This window comes from Myxocyprinus asiaticus, chromosome 43 (assembly GCF_019703515.2).
Source record: "Myxocyprinus asiaticus isolate MX2 ecotype Aquarium Trade chromosome 43, UBuf_Myxa_2, whole genome shotgun sequence".
Lineage (NCBI taxonomy): Eukaryota > Metazoa > Chordata > Actinopteri > Cypriniformes > Catostomidae > Myxocyprinus > Myxocyprinus asiaticus.
In genome coordinates this window covers 20,762,692-20,781,320 of record NC_059386.1, presented here as the reverse complement: position 1 = coordinate 20,781,320, position 18,629 = coordinate 20,762,692, and the positions used below count along the sequence as shown (strand labels likewise).

At 37.2% G+C, this 18,629-nt stretch overlaps 1 protein-coding gene and 1 pseudogene across 1 annotated transcript in view; both read right to left on the bottom strand.

Moving 5' to 3' along the window:
• Positions 1–1,778: 1,778 nt before the first annotated feature.
• LOC127433236 (solute carrier family 35 member F4-like) lies at positions 1,779–5,207 on the bottom strand (annotated as a pseudogene).
• Positions 5,208–8,447: 3,240 nt separating this feature from the next.
• arr3a (arrestin 3a, retinal (X-arrestin)) overlaps positions 8,448–18,629 on the bottom strand; it is a 17,601-nt gene continuing 7,419 nt past the window's right edge. The window contains exons 7-16 of the mRNA XM_051685905.1: positions 18,565–18,624; positions 18,405–18,481; positions 18,145–18,280; positions 17,955–18,039; positions 10,698–10,770; positions 10,181–10,318; positions 9,844–9,927; positions 9,250–9,273; positions 9,085–9,134; positions 8,448–8,959 (exon numbers count right to left, since the gene is read on the bottom strand). Coding sequence (XP_051541865.1) covers positions 8,955–8,959; positions 9,085–9,134; positions 9,250–9,273; positions 9,844–9,927; positions 10,181–10,318; positions 10,698–10,770; positions 17,955–18,039; positions 18,145–18,280; positions 18,405–18,481; positions 18,565–18,624 — 732 coding nt within the window. The 3' untranslated portion in view covers positions 8,448–8,954. The remainder of the gene's footprint in view (positions 8,960–9,084; positions 9,135–9,249; positions 9,274–9,843; positions 9,928–10,180; positions 10,319–10,697; positions 10,771–17,954; positions 18,040–18,144; positions 18,281–18,404; positions 18,482–18,564; positions 18,625–18,629) is intronic.

Genomic DNA, 18,629 nt, shown 5'->3' with positions numbered 1-18,629 from the left:
CGCCACCTAGCGAGCTGAATGTAGTTCATATAGTTCTGTCTTCGTCTTTTTCATTTCTAAACATTTCTGTTAAATAATAATAATAATAACGTTCCAGCAAAGCCTACTGTAGCCTACTGTATGAATGGCAGACTTAAATCTTATATATTAATTAAACTTTCCATATTTGGTTATGTGTTTGGCTTATTTACGTACTAACTGAACAATGGATCAAAACAAGACATGGCTTGTAGACTAATTATTCATGAAATATTGCATATTGGTTGCAGAAAGTTATTAGAGGAACCATCATGCACAACCTTAAAGAAATGATCTAGGTTATATACATATTAAAGGGATAGTTCACCCAAAAATGAAAATTCTCTCATCATTTACTCACCCTCATGCCATCACAGATGTGTATGACTTTATTTTTTCTGCTGAACACAAAGAAAGATTTTTAGTATCTCAGCTCTGCTGGTCCATACAATGCAAGTGAATGGTGGCCAGAACTTTGAAGCTCAAGAAAGCATATAAAGGCAGCATAAAAGTAATCCATAAGACTCCAGTAGTTAAAGCCATATTTTGAAGTGATATGATAAGTGTTGGTGAGAAACAGATCAATATTTATGTCCTTTTTTTACTATAAAACTCCTCCCTGCCCAGTAGGTGGCGATATGCATGAAAAATGTGAATCACCAAAAACAAAAGAAGAAGAATGTAAAAATGAAAGTGGAGATTAATAGTAAAAAAGGACTTAAATATTGACCTGTTTCTCACCCACACCTATCATATCAATTCAGAAGACATGGATTTAACCACTGGAGTCTTGCATTGTATGGACCTACAGAGCTGATATATTCTTCTAAAAATCTTCGTTTGTGTTCTGCTGAGGAAAGAAAGTCATACACATCTGGGATGACATGAGGGTGAGTAAATGATGAGAGAATTTTCATTTTTGGTCAAGGTTACAGTGAGGCACTTATATTGGAAGTGAGTTTTGAAGGGTTTAAAGGCAGAAATGTGAAGTTTATAATTTTATAAAAGCACATACATTTTTCTGTTAAAACTTGTGTATGATTTGAGCAGTAAATTATTTTTTTTATTTTTTTTGGTATTTTTTATTTATTTATTTTTTGTCATTTTAGGGTTTACGGCATTATATCATCATGGCAATAACAGAAAAGTTTATTAAGCGATTTTATCACACTATAAGTCATGTTTATGTGACAGATTTGTACTTTTTTTTTTAAAGAAATGGGAGAAGTCGAAATAAATTTTTTATGGTGATCAGTATTATGCCACAGATGCTGTTGATTGATCTTAACTTGTATTGAACCCAGAATATTCCTTTAAACAAACATACTATTAAAAAAAAAAAAAAAAAAAGAACCTTAAAGAACCAAAAAGTGTTAGTTTGGAGGTAGACCTATTACTAAATGTAGTGGTTATTTATATGCAAGAAAACTGTTTCTTCTCCAGACATTAAATGATACCATGATAAATGTAGCTTAAATGAAACCTACACTTTAGATAAAAATTTACAAATGTTATTGCCTTTCATAGAATTTCCATTAACATAAATTATTGAAGTGTTATTTAGAAAATTATACTCTTAATTTGAATTGGTCAGATACTATATGTCAAACAATATGATTATAAAAAAGCATGTTTCACCTTTATTATTATAATCTCTTTTCAGTATCCACCATGTTTAATTACTAGCCAATTAAAAGGTTTTTAATTTCAAACTACAGAAAAACAGTACAGATTTGATCATAAAGATGTATCACCAACATTTAATCCAAATCAATTTGGCTTATAAAAGGATTGGTCAGTGCCGCTACAGCTGGTTTTGTTTTCACTCGTGCAGTCCCGCCAGGCTCCACCACAGTCTCCTCCCCAATCATACTGTCCTCTCTCCAGTTTTCATGCCACAGTGTGCTGAGACAGCACAGGCTGCTCTCTTCCCAGTTCTCTGGGAGCTGCAGCATGAGGTATCCTGCTGAAATGATGCCGGCTGCTGCCACTCGCACATGGCTGATTTGCAAAGCTGAAGTCACAAATATACCTACAGCTTATAGGTGAGAAAAACAAAGAGAGAAAGAGGAAAAGGGCTTATAGGGGGGTCAAAGTCCATAAAAAACTTTATAATAAGCATCAGAAGAAGTATCTGTTTTACATAAATAAATACATACCTGCACTAGCTGGAATGGTCAAGGGAATTCCCAATGAAATTAAACTGGGATATGTAAACATTCCTCCCAAATATTACATCATTGCATAGTGATAAACCCTAACATAAAGGTAAATTACAAAGTAGTAGAGAAGCCATAACAAAGAGTTTATCCCAGGGAATGTGCTGAGAAGGAGGCCAATATTCCACATGAGTGAAATAAAGCAATATACACACTCAGGACTGGAGAACAAATGTACACAGACCCACACAGGATAGCAAAACACTGGCGGGGCCCAGCTGGATATTACCTACTCACTTTCTTAAAAGCACCTGAGACATGAGGACACAATATGATGAGATTCAGGGAGATTCAATATGTTCATTTGTAACAAAGTTTTACATACATACATCTTAAAAAAAGAGTCCTGTAACCAAAGCAAATCACTGACTTTCTGGTGCTAATTGAATACTGATGGAAATTTATTGAAGTCTAAATGCTACTCAAAGGGGAAATATGCATCTGCTGGTTATATTTATAGAATGAAGCAGCTGAAGTACCTTATCTGGAACAGTGCTGCTTAACCATTTAAGCTTGGATGGGCCCGCTGGCAGAATGATCAAAATATTAATAAATTCACTTTCGACCAACACAAAATAGGTATCGTTTTAAAGCTTAGACCTTTACAATGCATGTTGGCATTATGACCAAAACAAGTGGTTTGAAATTTGTAGACAAATCAGAAGTGTTCTGTTTTGATAATTTATTAATAATTTTGCATGGCACATATTATTGTGAATGGTTAAAACATCAAACTGCTATATAATATAGAATAGCCATGTGACATATGTCGTTGGAAAGCTGTCAAAGAGTAGAATGCAACCAGCCTATTTGTTTTACTCACAGACAAAAATATAGCGAGTAATAGCTAAGTATATGTCTTTGACTAACATGTTATATGTAAACAGGTATTGCTTATTTGCCATGTTTTCTCTTATAACTTCACAAAAATTAACGGAACTTAAAATATCACATACCATTACTTAAAGGAGGCAATCATCTTTAAAAAGAGTCCATACACAATGTAATCAGATGCATAAAACATTAGATAATCCACACAAAGCCTAATGTGCTCATAGCACATAATGTGCTATCTGACTAAAAACATGTAAAGCTTTCCTGGATCAGATGACTTTATTTGAAATGATGTAGTAAGTTGTCCAGCGTCATGGAACGCTAAATCAATTGTATTAGGATTCAGATCACTACAATAAGAGGTGGAAGTCATCTAAATATGGGCAGAGAGGATCGTTCACTCTAATTGTCAGAAGTACACGAGTGAGTCTTCTCTGTCTAAACAAACCAAATCTGAAAAATGACAGGAATTGTGCTGACCTTGAATAAGGCAGAGGTTGAAGCTGAGCCAACTCCCAGTGCCACTCCTGTGATTGAGTCGCTATGGAAACCATCCGCATAAGCCATCATAATAATGCCAATGATGGAGAGGATGACAGCCACTATCTGAATGGAAAGCAGATAAAGGTAAAAAGTTATTAATTTAAATGATGAGAGGAAAAGATTAAAGTCGATAAAATACATAAATATATAAAAAAATCCATAACTTTGGATTAGACAGTCACAGTGCAACACAAGACAATTCTTTGAAAGCTATTTGGAGTTATACTATGCTTCTTGAATGCTCACCCTGACACCCATAAAGGGATCCTTGAGTACAAACCATGAAAGCAGGAAAACAAAAGACTGACTGCAGCAGAGAATGGCACTTATGTCCAATTTGGAGATACGGCAAAGTGCCAAGAAGTACAATTATCCAGATAAACTCCAAAGCACAGAGAATGGAGCTGCTCCTCTCAGAAGTACCCTCACTGTCAGCTCTTCACCCAGGAACTGGCTACACTTTCTGAATGTACTAAATGTACAAAGAGGGTAAAAATAATATATACAGTATATACAGTAGTTCTTTGGATCTGCCAGCCAGTTGCAGTAATGACTTTGCAATAATAAAATAATAATGGGCCATTGGCAAGCATAGGTTTATTACTGAAAAGTGGTATTTGTTTAGCTCTACCAGAAGCTGGGAGGATTAGGGATTGTAAGCTGCTTTAACTAGACAGCTTTTTGAAACATTAAGTTACAGTATATACTGTATGCACTAATATTTAGTTAGTCATAAACCATTAAACATTTCCTTAAAGCAAATTAATATTGCATGAAAAACAAAAATAGACAACCAATAGCTGGGGTTTTCTGATTGCCTACTGCATTATGATATGAACATTTCAAAGAGTATCCAGCGTTTAAAAGTGCAGTTCCTATATTGATTGTTTTTTCTTATACCTGATCTCTGTGGTTGGCAACTGTTTCTGTTTCTCTGTGAGTAGATAACATAGACAGTATAGTCGTAAAAAGAGAATATTCCAGATGCTACAGAACCAAATGATGAAGAATGGGGTTTGATGCCTTCTCAGAGTCTCTTTAGCACTGTGAGTACCCCAAGCCCAGGAGACAGCCATACAAGCCCCTAAAATGACCCCACATGTCACTCTCCATAGACATGGGCATCGAGCGCAGCAGCATTTAGAGCTTTGTTCTGCATCCATAACTACATGTTGTGCTATGGTCTTTCCTGCCTGAAGATCATTCACACTTGCTAATATGAACAAAGAAAGACAAGAAATTGAAAGTAACACAATGGCTACTTTTTACAACGTATAGGCTAGGATAGTATAGATTTCTATACTATTAACTAAGCAATAGCAAATTTCCTATATATTTAAAGGGATAGTTCACCCCAAAATTAAAATTCTATCATGATTTACTTACCCTCTTGCAGTTCTAAACCTGTGTGACTACATGATGGAATTTTCATTTTTGGGTAAATTATTCCTTTAAATAGGGAAGAAATCAACAGAAAGAATTGAAATGATGGGGAAAAATTATTGAAAAACAATTACCTGATGGCGTGGGCAGATGGAGTGTGATAGGTAAGGGTCCGGAGGCAGGAAATATCTTGGCTGAGAGTTTGTTCATTGCTTGTTGTGCTCTCTAAAATCCCCTAACCCTTGGGTCAGGGTTATGAACCTCTCTCAATAAGCTCATACCAGTAATATGCTTCAAGTACACACACACATTCTCAGTTATCCTAAATGCAGATTATACAGACTCACCTGTGATTAAAAATCTAAGCTTTAAGAGCTTTAACAGCCTCACTCACACAATGCAGTTTAATTACATTTAGTACTAATGTTAGTTATTTTATGTTGTGTGGGTACCAAAAGGAAGAAAGGTGCAATTTTTAGTATAGTTTTAGTAAGGTATTAATAAAGGTAACACTTTACAATAAGGCTTTATTTGTTAACATTAGTAAATGCATTAGGTATCATGAAATAACAACAATTCCCAGCATTTATTAATTTGGTTAATTTATCAAAATACTCTTATTCATTGTTTGTTCCTGTTATCAGTGCATAATGCATTAACTAATGTCAGTGTACACTGATGAGCCGAAACATTATGACCACTCAGAGTTGAAGCGAATAACGTCGATCATCTCCTAACAAGGCCATATGTCAAGATCTGGGTAGATTATATGGTAAATGGACAATCAGTTATTGTAGTCAATGTGTTGAATGCAGGAGAAATTGGTAGGAGTAAAGACCTGAGCGACTTTGACAAGGGCCAAATTGTTATGGCCAGACAACTGGGTCAGAGCATCTCTGAAACAGCAAGGCTTGTGGGGTGCTCCCAGTCAGCAGTTGTGAGTACCTACCGACAGTGGTCCAAGGAGGGACAAAAAACAAACCGGTGACAGGATGTTGGGCACCCAAGGGAGAATCCCATCTGGTCAGAACAGACGGAAAGTCTACAAAAGTCACAAAAAGTTTTAATGATGGTTACAGGGATGTGTCACAACACACACTGAATTGCACCCTGCTGCGTATGGGGCTGTGTAGCCGCAGACCAGTCAGAGTGCCCATGATGACACCTGTTCACCATCGAAATCGCCTACAATGGGCACACGAGCATCGGAACTGGACCTTGGAGCAATGGGAGAAGGTCACTTGGTCTGATGAATTTCTTTTCCATCACGTGAACGCCTGTGTACGTGTGCGCCATTTACCTGGGGAAGTGATGGCACCAGGATGCACTGTGGGAAGATGACAAGCCGGTGGAGGGAGTGTGATGCTCTGGGCAATGTTCTGCTGGGAAACCCTGGGTCCGGCCATTCATGTGGCGTCAATTCACATCAATTTGACACGTGCCACCTACCTATACATCGTTGCAGACCAGGTACACCCCTTCATGGCAATGGTATTCCCTGATGGCAGTGGCCTCTTTCAGCAGGATAATGCGCCCTGCCACACTGCACACATTGTTCGGGAATGGTTTGAGGAACATGTTGAAGAGATCAAGGTGTTGCCCTGGCCATCCAATTCCTCAGATCTCAATCCGACTGAGCATCTGTGGGATGTGCTGGACCAACAAGTCCAATCCACGGCGACTCCACCTTGCAGCTTACAGGACTTGAAGGATCTGCTGTTAATGTCATGGTGCCAGATACCACAGGACACTTTCAGAGGTCTTGTAGAGTCCATGCTTTGGTGGGTCGGTGCTGTTTTGGTGGCACATGGAGGACCAACAGCATATTAGGCAGGTGGTCATAATGCTCTGGCTCATCAGTTTATGCAACCTTTAATGTAAAAATGTATGTGTATGTAGTAATTTAATATTTACCAAGATTAATAAATTCTCCAAAAGTATTGTTCATTGATAGTTCATGTTAACTATTGTGTTAACTGATGATAAATAAAACATCCTTGTTGTAAGGTGGTACCAATAAAATAATTAAACAATTCTATAGACACTCTAACTACAGATGTACTGTAAATGCAGTTATAAATCTCTATTCTCTACCCCTAATATTATCAGCTAATCATGAACTCTGACCTTCAACAGTTAGTTAAGAGTACAAGAGTTAATTTGACAAATATAGCACTGGAGTCTTTGTCACTAAAAAGAGGAAGCCCATAAATATAAAGAACTTCTTGTAATTACAGAGATCTAAATTAAGGCATGGGAAATGTATTATGTAATACTAGTTGTGAGTGCCCAAACCCAACACTGTTGGTCTAACTTCTTTAAGATAAAGTGATAATTACAGGATTTTGATTGGCTTTACACTGAAAAAAAATTAACCTAAAAAAGTGTGCACATCTAAATTAACTGGTTTGATTCCAGTCAAAAATATTATTTAACATCACTGTATCTCTACTGACTACACTGACTACAAAAACAAAACAAAAAACAAACTAATTTAAAGGGTTAGATCAGGTAGAAATACAGTAGCTCCTTAAAGGAATATTCTGGGTTCAATACAAGTTAAGCTCAATCAACAGCATTTGTGGGATAATACTGATTACCACAAAATTAATTTTGACTTGTCCTTCCTTTTCTTTAAAATGCACAAATCTGGGTTACAGTGAGGCATTTACAATGGAAGTGAATGAGGGCCAATCTGTAAAGGATAAAACACTCACTGTTTCAAAAGTATAGCCACAAGACATAAACAATATACGTTTTAACATGATTTTGGTGTGATAAAATCGCTTACTAACGTTTTCTGTGTGAAGTTATAGCCAATTTTACAACTTCGTTGCCATGACGATGTAATGTCAACAAACCCTAAAATGACTGTAAAATGGCAATTTAAACAACTTTACAGTTCAAATAATACATGAGTTTTAACAGATAAATTAATGTAAGCACTTTGGTAAAATTATAAATTTCTGCCTTTAAACCCTCCAAAAAATTGGCCCTGTTGTAAGTGCCTCACTGTAACCTCCATTTTTGCTTTTAAAAGGAGGGTTGAGTCAAAAACCTTTTGTGTGTTTGTGGTAATCAGCATTATGCCACAAATGCTGTCGATAGAGCTTAACTTGTATTAAACCCCGAATATTCCTTTAAGGTAGCAATTGCATGTTTCCTTTTAAAGTATAATTTGCCTTCTGAAAGATACAGTACTTGCACAGTGGCTTGCATAACACTCAGTGCTTAGCAGGTTACCACTTTTTTACAGTGTAGTCATGTGTCAAGTCATAAACAAAGAATTTGTAGAAAGTTTTCACTGTGAAAATTTACTTTTAGTGTGTGGTCAGGACCATGGACAGCTACAAGTTCTCTTTGAAATTCCCTAAAGTATAAATATATTCATGTTTGATCATTTATTGCAATCAATGTAAACTCAAATGTAAAAACAAATAAAAATAAAAATGTTTTAGAGGTATTTTATTTGGTACAATGACTCAAGAGTTGAAAATTCATGACAAAAAACAAACTTTACTGGAAAGACACGTTGCTGTGTTTTAAATATGCTGCTTTAAATGACTCGAGATTCTAGGCTAAATGAGTAAACACAACCATACATAACCATACATTTTGAAATGCATCACTCAGACAGACTTTTTTGACCTATTGGTTAATTTATGGATAAGATGACAACCCTTGGGGAGCACTCTCTCAGAAAAGTGCAATGTTATTCCTGATCTGAATACCTCAAGGCAACCTTTCACCCCACATTTATGTCTTCATGTTAAGATTATGTTTACAACTGTGTTACATAAATCTACTTTGCTATACTTATGTGCTTTCTTTGATTGTTCTGAGATATTCCACTCAGTCTCTAATGCTTCTGTGCTTCATGGGGAGCCATGCAACATTTTGTTGCTGAGGGAATGTACTCAAGGGTAACATCTGTCTTGTGGAATCTTATAAGGGCATTCAATCTGTTACAAACAGTGAGGGAAAGAGAGAGAGAGAGAGTTAGACCTTTGATCATTATACTGTTGTTGTCAGCTTGCCATGCACCATGAGTATAGCAATGAGAAAAGAGGATAATGTATTTGTTTACCTTTGGGTTTGGGATGCATCAGGGTCAGAGGAAGCTCTACTGTGACATCACTGAAAGGGCAAAAGAACAGGTTAGATTTATGCAAATTATGATTTCCTGTAATGCATTTCAAGTGTTTTTGAATTTTATTTATTTTTTTTAAAATTATTATTCATTTTGATTTACCTTGCTGTCAGGCCTCCCAACAGACTGCAAAAATGCACAAAGCAAATTCAGATAAGAAGGTCAGTATACTGTATTACAAGTATTTAAACATTGTATTATATATCATTAGAAGCTTAAAATTAGCTAGTATTATTATATATTATTATAAGATTACATTGAAATAATAATGTTGCTTTTGTATTAATACTCATAATACTGTATCAAATTGCTACTATGTATTATGGTATGGTAGCATGATGCAGAAACAGCCAGTTGCCTGGATAGTTCACCAAAAAAATTTCATCATTTACTCCCCTTCATGTTGTTTCAAACCCATATGACTTTCTTTCTTCAGTGGAATTCAAAAGGAGATTAAACAGAATGTTAGCCTCAGTCACTATTCACTTTCATCGTATATAGATGCAACAAAAGCAAATAGTGACTGAGGCTAACATTCTGCCTAACATTTGTTGTATTCCACCAAAGTCAGTCATACGGTCTAGAACGACATGAGAGTGAGTGAATGATGACAGGATTTTCATTTTTTTGGAGAACTGTCCCTTTAAGCACAAGGTGGACAGAGCAGTGTTCTTTGATTTCAAAAGGAACCCTTACCCTCCACCCGAAACCATGAGGTTAACTTTGATCTTGTAGGACACCAGGATTCCCAACATCTCCTTATCCACACCACTCCTTATTCTGAAGAAGGAAAGGAAAAGTAGTCAAAGAGAGTGTGATTTTATGTTTATGAGACAAGCAGAAGCTTAGTTGCAAAAATAGTAGCCATTGAGAAGTAGCTATAACATTAAGATTTAAAATGGCCAATATATATCTACAGCACATGAGAAGTCATAAGCAATCATGGTTACCCTACAGGTTACAGGGTTACACACACTATGTGCTCGCTGAGCATAAAGTTATTGCATTGCATGAAGCTGAAATTAACACTCACATAGTGGTGGAGGCCAAATTGGTGTCCTCGTCTTTTAGCCTGCCATCCAGCGCCAGGCCACGTTTCTCCTTGTTGTTTGACAGCAAAGGAGTAATTGAGAGGGATTTTTCAAAGGTCGCATTGGCTTCTATGGTTTCCCTGCAGAGTACATTTCAATCATTTAAATCACTTCCACCAGACTGATTATAGGGATAGTTCACCCAAAAATGAAAATTCATCAGTCATTATTTACTCACCCTCTTGTTGTTTAAAACCCATTTCACATTAGACAGAATGTCTCTCAGTCACTATTTACTTTCATTGTATGGAAAAGTTGCAATGTAAGTGAATAGTGACTGAGGCTAACATTCTGCCTTACATCTGCTTTTGTGTTTTATGGAAGAAAGAAGGTCATAAATGTTTGGAACAACATGAGGATAAGTAAATGTTGAAGGAATTTTCATTTTTGGGTGAACTATCCCTTTAAAATACTGGTAGCATTGGAAAGATTATTACTGTAAAAGAAAATAATACTCACCCAAATTCTTCACACAGCACATTCTTGGTGTATTTGTCGGCTGAGTAGAGAACGACATCTGTGGTTTGGTCAACTGTGAGAATATTAGATGTTTCATTTAAACAATGTACTTTATAACTGTGAAGAAAATGTACAACTATAAATGGTATATGGGTAGTTGACATAGGCTATAACGTGTCCATTAACTTTTTCTTTATTCAACATGAAGTATTTAGGTTCAAATGTACATGTATGCGTATTTACAGTATGTATCTTAAGTTAGGTTCTGTAACTGGTCATTATTTCTTTATATTAATAATAATAATAAAAATAATAATAATTATTATTATCATTATCATTATTATTATTTGGAATTTCCTTTTTAGTTCAGTTTTAGTTCATTTTAAATGGTCTGGCAGTGTGAAAAATAAATGTTTTAAAGTACAAATATTTTGAGTTGTCTCCAAATTAATATGAGGTCATAAATACAGGATGTAAAATAATTATGGAAGAGTTGGAAAAACATTTGGGTAACACTTTATAACAAGTTTGTATTTGTTACTGACTACATTAATTAAAATGAATTAACAATGAAAAATGCTTTTTTAACACCATCACTATTAACGTTAGATAATGTTAATTTCAACACATCCTAATCCATTTTTTAAATTAAAAACTGTATATGTTACCATTAGTTAATGCATTATGAATAACATGAACTAACAACAAACAAATTTGTTTTTTTTTTTAAGAAATTTTATAAATTTATTAAGATTAATAAATGCTGCAAAAACATTTTGTTTATTGTTAGTTCATGATACCTAGAGAATTTTTTTATTTGGTCCATGTTTATTTAAGAAATCCATTTTCTGCAATCATTGTACATGACTATTACAAACCTGCACAGTAAGTGAGGATTTTATAAAAGCTACAACTGCATTTCTACATTAAAATACACAGTGCAGGCCCAATAATATATAGTATATAAAATAATTACTTAATGACTGGGTGACTTCTTCTCCAAGCCAATATTCTAAGTCAAGACCTTATTATTTTTTATTTTATTTTTATGATTAAAATGTTTTATTGATTCATCTATTAAACAAAGAAAAGCAAAACATATACAAACAGAATCAATACTTAACCCCCACTATTACCCTCCCAACCACTCCTGAAATGGGGGCGCTCCAGCCGACTTCCATCCCCTTAAAACTATCTGTCTGGCGATCATAACGCTAGTTAGGACCCAATTTTTTATGTGCTTATTTTCTACATTGATGACCGCCCCATCACCTAAAATACAGAGTCTGGGGCAAAATAAAATTTGAGTACCCAATACCTCACACATAAAATTCTGAACCATCAAACAAAATTCCTGGATCTTAACACCCCCCCAAAAGACATGGGTTGTATCTCCATCTTCTGATTGGCATCGCCAGCAGGTGGGTGTGTCTTTAAGACCAAGCCTATACAATCTAGAGGGGGTCCAATAGAATTGATGTAAAATCTTGAATTGCATAAGGTGCACCCTTGCATCTCTAGATGCAGATTTGAAATGTTTTAGAATCCCAGCCCACACTCCCTCCTCCAATAGCAAGTTTAAATCTTTCTCCCATAATCTCTTGATAGAAGTTAGAGCTCCATCCCTCAGCAGGGAGTAATACACTGATGCCTCATGACCTTTTCCAAAAGCAGTAATCACCTCTCCCAGAGTATCTGCCACTTTAGAGGGGTGTAAACTACTCCCAAAAACAGTACAGAGCAGGTAGCGCAGCTATAAATACTTATAGAACTGAGATCTGGGAATCCTAAAATGTAGAACCAAATTTTCAAAGGATCTCAACACTCCGCTCTCATATAGGTCACAGAGTGTGTTAACCTCCCTCACAATCCACTCTGACCAGCAGAAAGGGGACTTATTAATACATAATGTGGGGTTCAGCCATATGCTCGAGGCAACATTTAAATAAATGTCCGGATTAAACACTCTGGACACTTTTGTCCATACCGAGTGCAAAAGCGAGATAACGGGGTATATTTTAACTACTCTGGTTAGTTTTATAGAAAGGCTTTGCAATGGCGAAATAGGGGCAAGAACTTCCTGTTCAATAACAAACCAGGGAGGGGCTCTCTCAGTTGGAAGCGACCAATGAGCCAAATGTCTGAGACCGAATGCATAATAATAAAACAAAATCTTGGATGGGCCTACCTAGAGCATTTCTAATGTTAACAAATACAACCTTATTTTAAAGTGTTACAAAAATTTGTTCAAAATAGTGAATTTTAGAGTACGGTGACGCCATGCGAAGGGCAGACATGTGAGAGACAGCTCTGCGCACTTTGCTAATTTGTTTTATTATTTTCATGATATAATCCGGTGAAATTCGATACACCCAGTTACACATTTACTGTTTGAGGTAAACATGGCAAAGAAGTCAAAATCCTTGGGCTCTGGAGACATTAAAAGACACTTACGGGTTCAAGATGATAGCCCAGACAGGCCTGTGGACCGGGGACTCGATTTGGATGGTGCGGCAGGAGATGGAATCCAGAGTCAACTGTCCAACATGTCGGTGATGTTGACAAAGGTACTTGCGGACTTGGAGGATCTCGCTGTAATACGTCGATCGATTATGGCGATGGAAAAAAATTATCTGAGCTAGTCATAAGAGTGACAGATGTTGAAAAACGAATAGATTATTTGGAGGCATGAGAGGGAGAATTAGCCACTAATCCGCCCGCAACCAAAGTTGATTTGGAACGTGTTCTTGAAAAGCTTGAAGATCTTGAGAATAGAAGCCGCAGGAATAACGTTCGAATTGTTGGAACTCCTGAGCATGAGGAGGGCAGAGATATGGTGAAATTCCTAGACGAGCTTTTCTCGAGTCTGCTCGACACTACAGGCCACAAGCTGGAAATCAAGCGAGCTCACAGAGTCCCAGCTCACAGATCTGCTTAGGGAGGAAGGCCCCGATCAATTCTGGCCAAATTTTTGAAATCATCCGATAAAAATCTCGTGTTGCACTAGGCGAGGAGCAAAGGAAGCTTTCTTGGAAGAATTACAATATTTTCTTGTTCCCGGACTTTGAGAACTCGACAAGAGAGAAACGCGTTTAAGCCTCCTGTAGGCTGGAGTATGATTTGTGGAGTATTTTCATGGGACATTGGAATGATTACATCATATGCTGCACTCATCAGCTGGCTCACTGAAGATTCGTTTGTCTGACCGAGGAAACTAAACGGCTTTATATCGGCTGGAATTTGTTTTGTGATGGAACACACCTTCGAGACAGTTCTGTGAACGAGTCTACACATTCTTTGTGTTTATTCTGCCTATTGGCTGGGGTTTGTTTCACAAAATATTTGATGTTATGTAATTTTGCCTTACAAATTTGTGAGGCAAAATTTAGCAATCCGATGGCAAAGTTGTCACGGGGGCTCTCGTAGGTGTATATAGACTCTGAGTTTTAAGGGATTGACGCTGGTTGGCGCGTTCGTGTGTGGGGTTAATGCACACGTTTTTTTTTCTGTTTGTTTTGTTCGGGGGGAAGTCCGGGGTTTTATTGTTGCATTGATGTTGAAATGTGGTCTTCATAATTTTGTTTTTGGCACACAATTTATTTTTTCTATTATATCAAAATGTCAAATGTTGGTATGAATGTACTACCTCTCTCCACATGGAATGTGAATGGGTTGGGGCACCCCATAAAAAGAAGGAAAGTTATTTATTTTCTTAAATGTAAGAAATATGATATATTCCCTGCAGGAAGCTGACAAATTTGGGAAGATATGGGGTGGATTTGTTTTCTTTAGTGTTGGCTCAATTAAGAGCAAGAGAGTCATTGTATTGTTATAATAAACATTTACAATTCAAATGTCTCAAACAGATTAAAGATAAATTAGTAAGAGTCATTATTGTTTTAGCAGAAATTCAGGGGCAAAGTCTGATTTTGGCTAATATTTACGCACCTAATGCTGATGATCAGGGATTTTTTTATAGATCTTGAAGGGATGTTGCAAGCTGCTGGCACCCCTCATGATATAATTTTGGGAGGAGACTTTAATCTTTTGATGGAAATATTAAAAGTGCAGAGGCAGAGCTGAAGCGCCGTATGTCATCTGATGGCCTCAGAAATTTGACCCGATTGAAATATAGATATAATACTATTTTGTCACAGAAAGTGGAGGTTTGGTTATTCAGGGCAAGACAGTCATACTTTGAGTTGGGGGACAAAGCAGGGAAGCTTTTGGCTAGATATATAAAGTAGAGAGAGTCTTTTTCTACCATTCCCTCAGTGAAATCTGCTGGTGGTGAAATTTTTACCTCAGCCATTGATATTAATAATGCTTTTAAAGAAATCTATCTTGATCTTTATAGTTCCACGTCTTCATCTACTGATGAAGATATTAGAAACTTTGTGGAACCATTAGATCTTCCTAAACTGAAGACTGAGCAAAAAAATGCTCTTGATTCTGAAATAACCTTGGAGGAGCTTGACGAGGTAATTAAGTCCCTACCTACTGGCAAGGCTCTGGGGCCATATGGTTTTGCTGAAGAATTTTTTAGATCCTATGCTACAGAACTGGCTCCACTTTTGTTAGAAGTTTATACTGAATCATTGAAGAATGGAAAGCTTCCTCCAACTATTACACAAGCCCGGATCAGTCTGATTCTTAAAAAGGACAAAGATCCAAGTAAGTGTTTTGTCAAAAATTTTGGCTAACCGATTAATTAAGGTTATGACATCTCTTATACATATAGATCAGGTGGGGTTTATTAGGGGCTGCAGCTCTTCTGATAACATCAGGCGTCTCATCAATATCATGTGGTCAGTAGCGAATGATCAGTCAGTCAGTCGCTGCCATCTCACTTGACGCCGAAAAGGCGTTTGATATGGTAGAATGGGATTATCTTTTTAAGATTTTGGAAATTTATGGGTTCTGGAGTATATGTATTGGTTGGATTAAGTTACTTTATAAACACCCCGTAGCAGCGGTACAAACAAATAGATTCATTTCAGATTATTTTACTCTGAATAGGGGCACTCGGCAGGGTTGCCTTATTTCCCCATTATTGTTCTGTCTTGCCCTGGAATCATTAGCAGCCACGATAAGAAAGGAGGATGATATTCCAGGGGTGATGGAGGGAGGTGTGGCGCATAATCTTCTGCTTTACACAGATTATATTTTATTATTCGTCTCCGACTCCACTAGATCTATGCCTTGCCTCCACAGAATTATTAATTCCTTTTCCAAGTTCTCAGGATACAAAGTCAGTTGGTCTAAATCCCAAGCTTTGGCTTTGACAGCGTACTGTCCAGTAACGGCCTTCCAGCCAGACACCTTCCAGTGGCCCAAACAGGGCATTAAGTATTTGGGAATTTTATTCCCAGCAAATTTGTCTGATTTAGTCAGAGTTAATTTTGATCCCTTAATAAAAAGGTTTTCGAATGATGTGGACAGGTGGGCTTCATTGCACTTATCGATGATTGGGAAGGTTAATGTAATTAAAATTAATTGTATTCCAAAATTCAACTACCTGTTACAGTCTCTCCCTATAGATGTCCCCCTCTCTTATTTCAAGCAATTTAATAGCATAGCAAAGTCCTTCATTTGGAATGGTAAGCATGCCAGGTTAAATTTCAATAAGTTACATAGGCCAATTGACAAAGGTGGGTTAGGCCTACCCAAGATTTTGTTTTATTATTATGCATTCGGTCTCAGACATTTGGCTCATTGGTTGCTTCCACCTGAGAGAGACCCTCCCTGGTTTTGTATCGAAAAGGAAGCTCTTGCCCCTATCTCGCCTCTGCATAGCCTTTCGATCAAATTAATCAGAGAAGTTAAGTCACACCCCGTTATTTTGCATTTACACTCGATATGGACAAAAGTGTCCAGAGTGTTAAAATCGGATATTTATTTAAACGTAGCCTCGAGCATATGACAGAACCCTAAACTATGCATTAATAAGTCCCCTTTCTGTTGGTCAGATTGGATTGTGAGTGGGGTTAATACACTCGGTGACCTGTATGAGAGTGGAGTATTGAGACCTTTTTCAAATTTGGTTCAAAATTTTGGGATTCCCAGATCTCAATTTTATAAGTATTTACAGCTGTGCCACCTACTCTGCACTGTTTTTGGGAGTGGCATGCACCCCCCTAGTGTGGCGGATACTCTGGGAGTGGTGATTACTGCTTTTGGAAAAGGTCATGAGGCATCAGTGTATTACTCCCTGCTAATTCAGAGTCTGGGGGACGGAGCTTTAAATTCCCTCAAAGGATTATGGGAGGAAGATTTAAATTTGTTTTTGGAGGAGGGAGTGTGGGCTAGGATTCTTAAAAACATCAAGTCTGCATCTAGAGATGCAAGGGTGCACCTTATGCAATTTAAGATTCTACATAGATTTTATTGGACTCCCTTGTATAGACTTTGTCTTAAGGACACACCCACCTGCTGGCGATGCCATTTAGAAGATGGAGACACCACCCATGTTTTTTGGGGGTGTCGTAAGATACAGGAGTTCTGGTTGAGGGTCCAGAATTTTATGGGCGACATATTGGGTACTCGGATCTCCTTTTGCCCCAGGCTCTGTATTTTGGGTGACAGGGCGGTCATTGATGTAGGAGATAAGTACATGAAGATTTGGATCCTGGCCGGTGTTATGATGGGCAGACAGATTATCCTTAGAGATTGGAAGTCAGCTGGAGCCCCCTCGTTTCGTGAGTGGTGCGAGGAGATGGGCAGGGTGGCAGCTTGGGAGAGTTGATATATTGAAGGCTAGGCAACATGGATATGTTCATCAGGAGGAGGGGCAGCTATTTGGCCTTTTTGGAGGGCTCTCGGCGAGGGGCAGTGGAGGGAGACGTTTTAAATGCGTATGTTGTAGCCTTTTTGTTTTTGAACATATACTTTTTTAAATGTATTTCTAAATATTTTCTTCTGTTTTATTGTTTGTTTGTGTGTCTTTGTCAATTGTATTTGACCACTAGGGTATCTGTTTGTGTTGGGTGGTGGGGTGGGGTGGTTATTGTTCGGGAGGAAGGGTTGTAAATAATATAATGTGAATCCAAATATTCTATAAAAATATATATATATTTTTTTATATATTTGTTTTTTTAATATGTTATATGGAATCAATAAAAACTTTTAATAACAAAATAGTGAATTTTAGATGTTACAATATTTTAGATAAATTATAGCATGGCACACTGTACCACACGTCAATGACCCATATACAATCACTAGTTGTGAATTGTTTGAAATTGCATTGGATCTCACTTGTAATCTTTATTTTCTTCACAACTTTGTTGGTCTCGTTCTTGACCTTAACTTTAATCGGGATGGGATCGCCATGGTAGTAGATCTGTCATTGAAAGAAAAATGACACATAAGTTACATACTGTATGTTTGACTTGGCAAATCCAGACATTAATGCTGAAATCATACAGTGCCTCAGAAGTTAACCTACATCCTTCTCCAGAGAGGCCTCCAGACAAACAGGCTTATCAGACATCATGAAGCTCTTGCAGAGTTCCGCCTTCTGTCCGGATCCTGTGTTATTAGGAGCAAACTGAATTTTACGAATGACAAGGCGGCAGGTATCCCTTTGGAGAGGGAGGAAAGAAAAAGATGACTCATAAAAAAAATCTGTAAATTATTGTAAAATATATGCAAGCTAACAGGAATGAAATGCACAAAACTAAAGATCAGAACTAATAACACACTCACTTCTTGTCAATTTTCTCATCAGGGTCATCAGCTGATATGGCCAAGTAAGCCTTGACCTCAAAATCAACACCACAAGCCTGCAAAACCGAGAGACATGAGCAGGTTCCATCCAATGCATTTATATTTAAAGATCATATTTCACTGTCTCATTTGATTTTACCTTTCCTGTGTCATCTGGGCCAGGTTGCAGGGTGACAGAGCAGGGGAGGTTGGTTGGAATCTGAA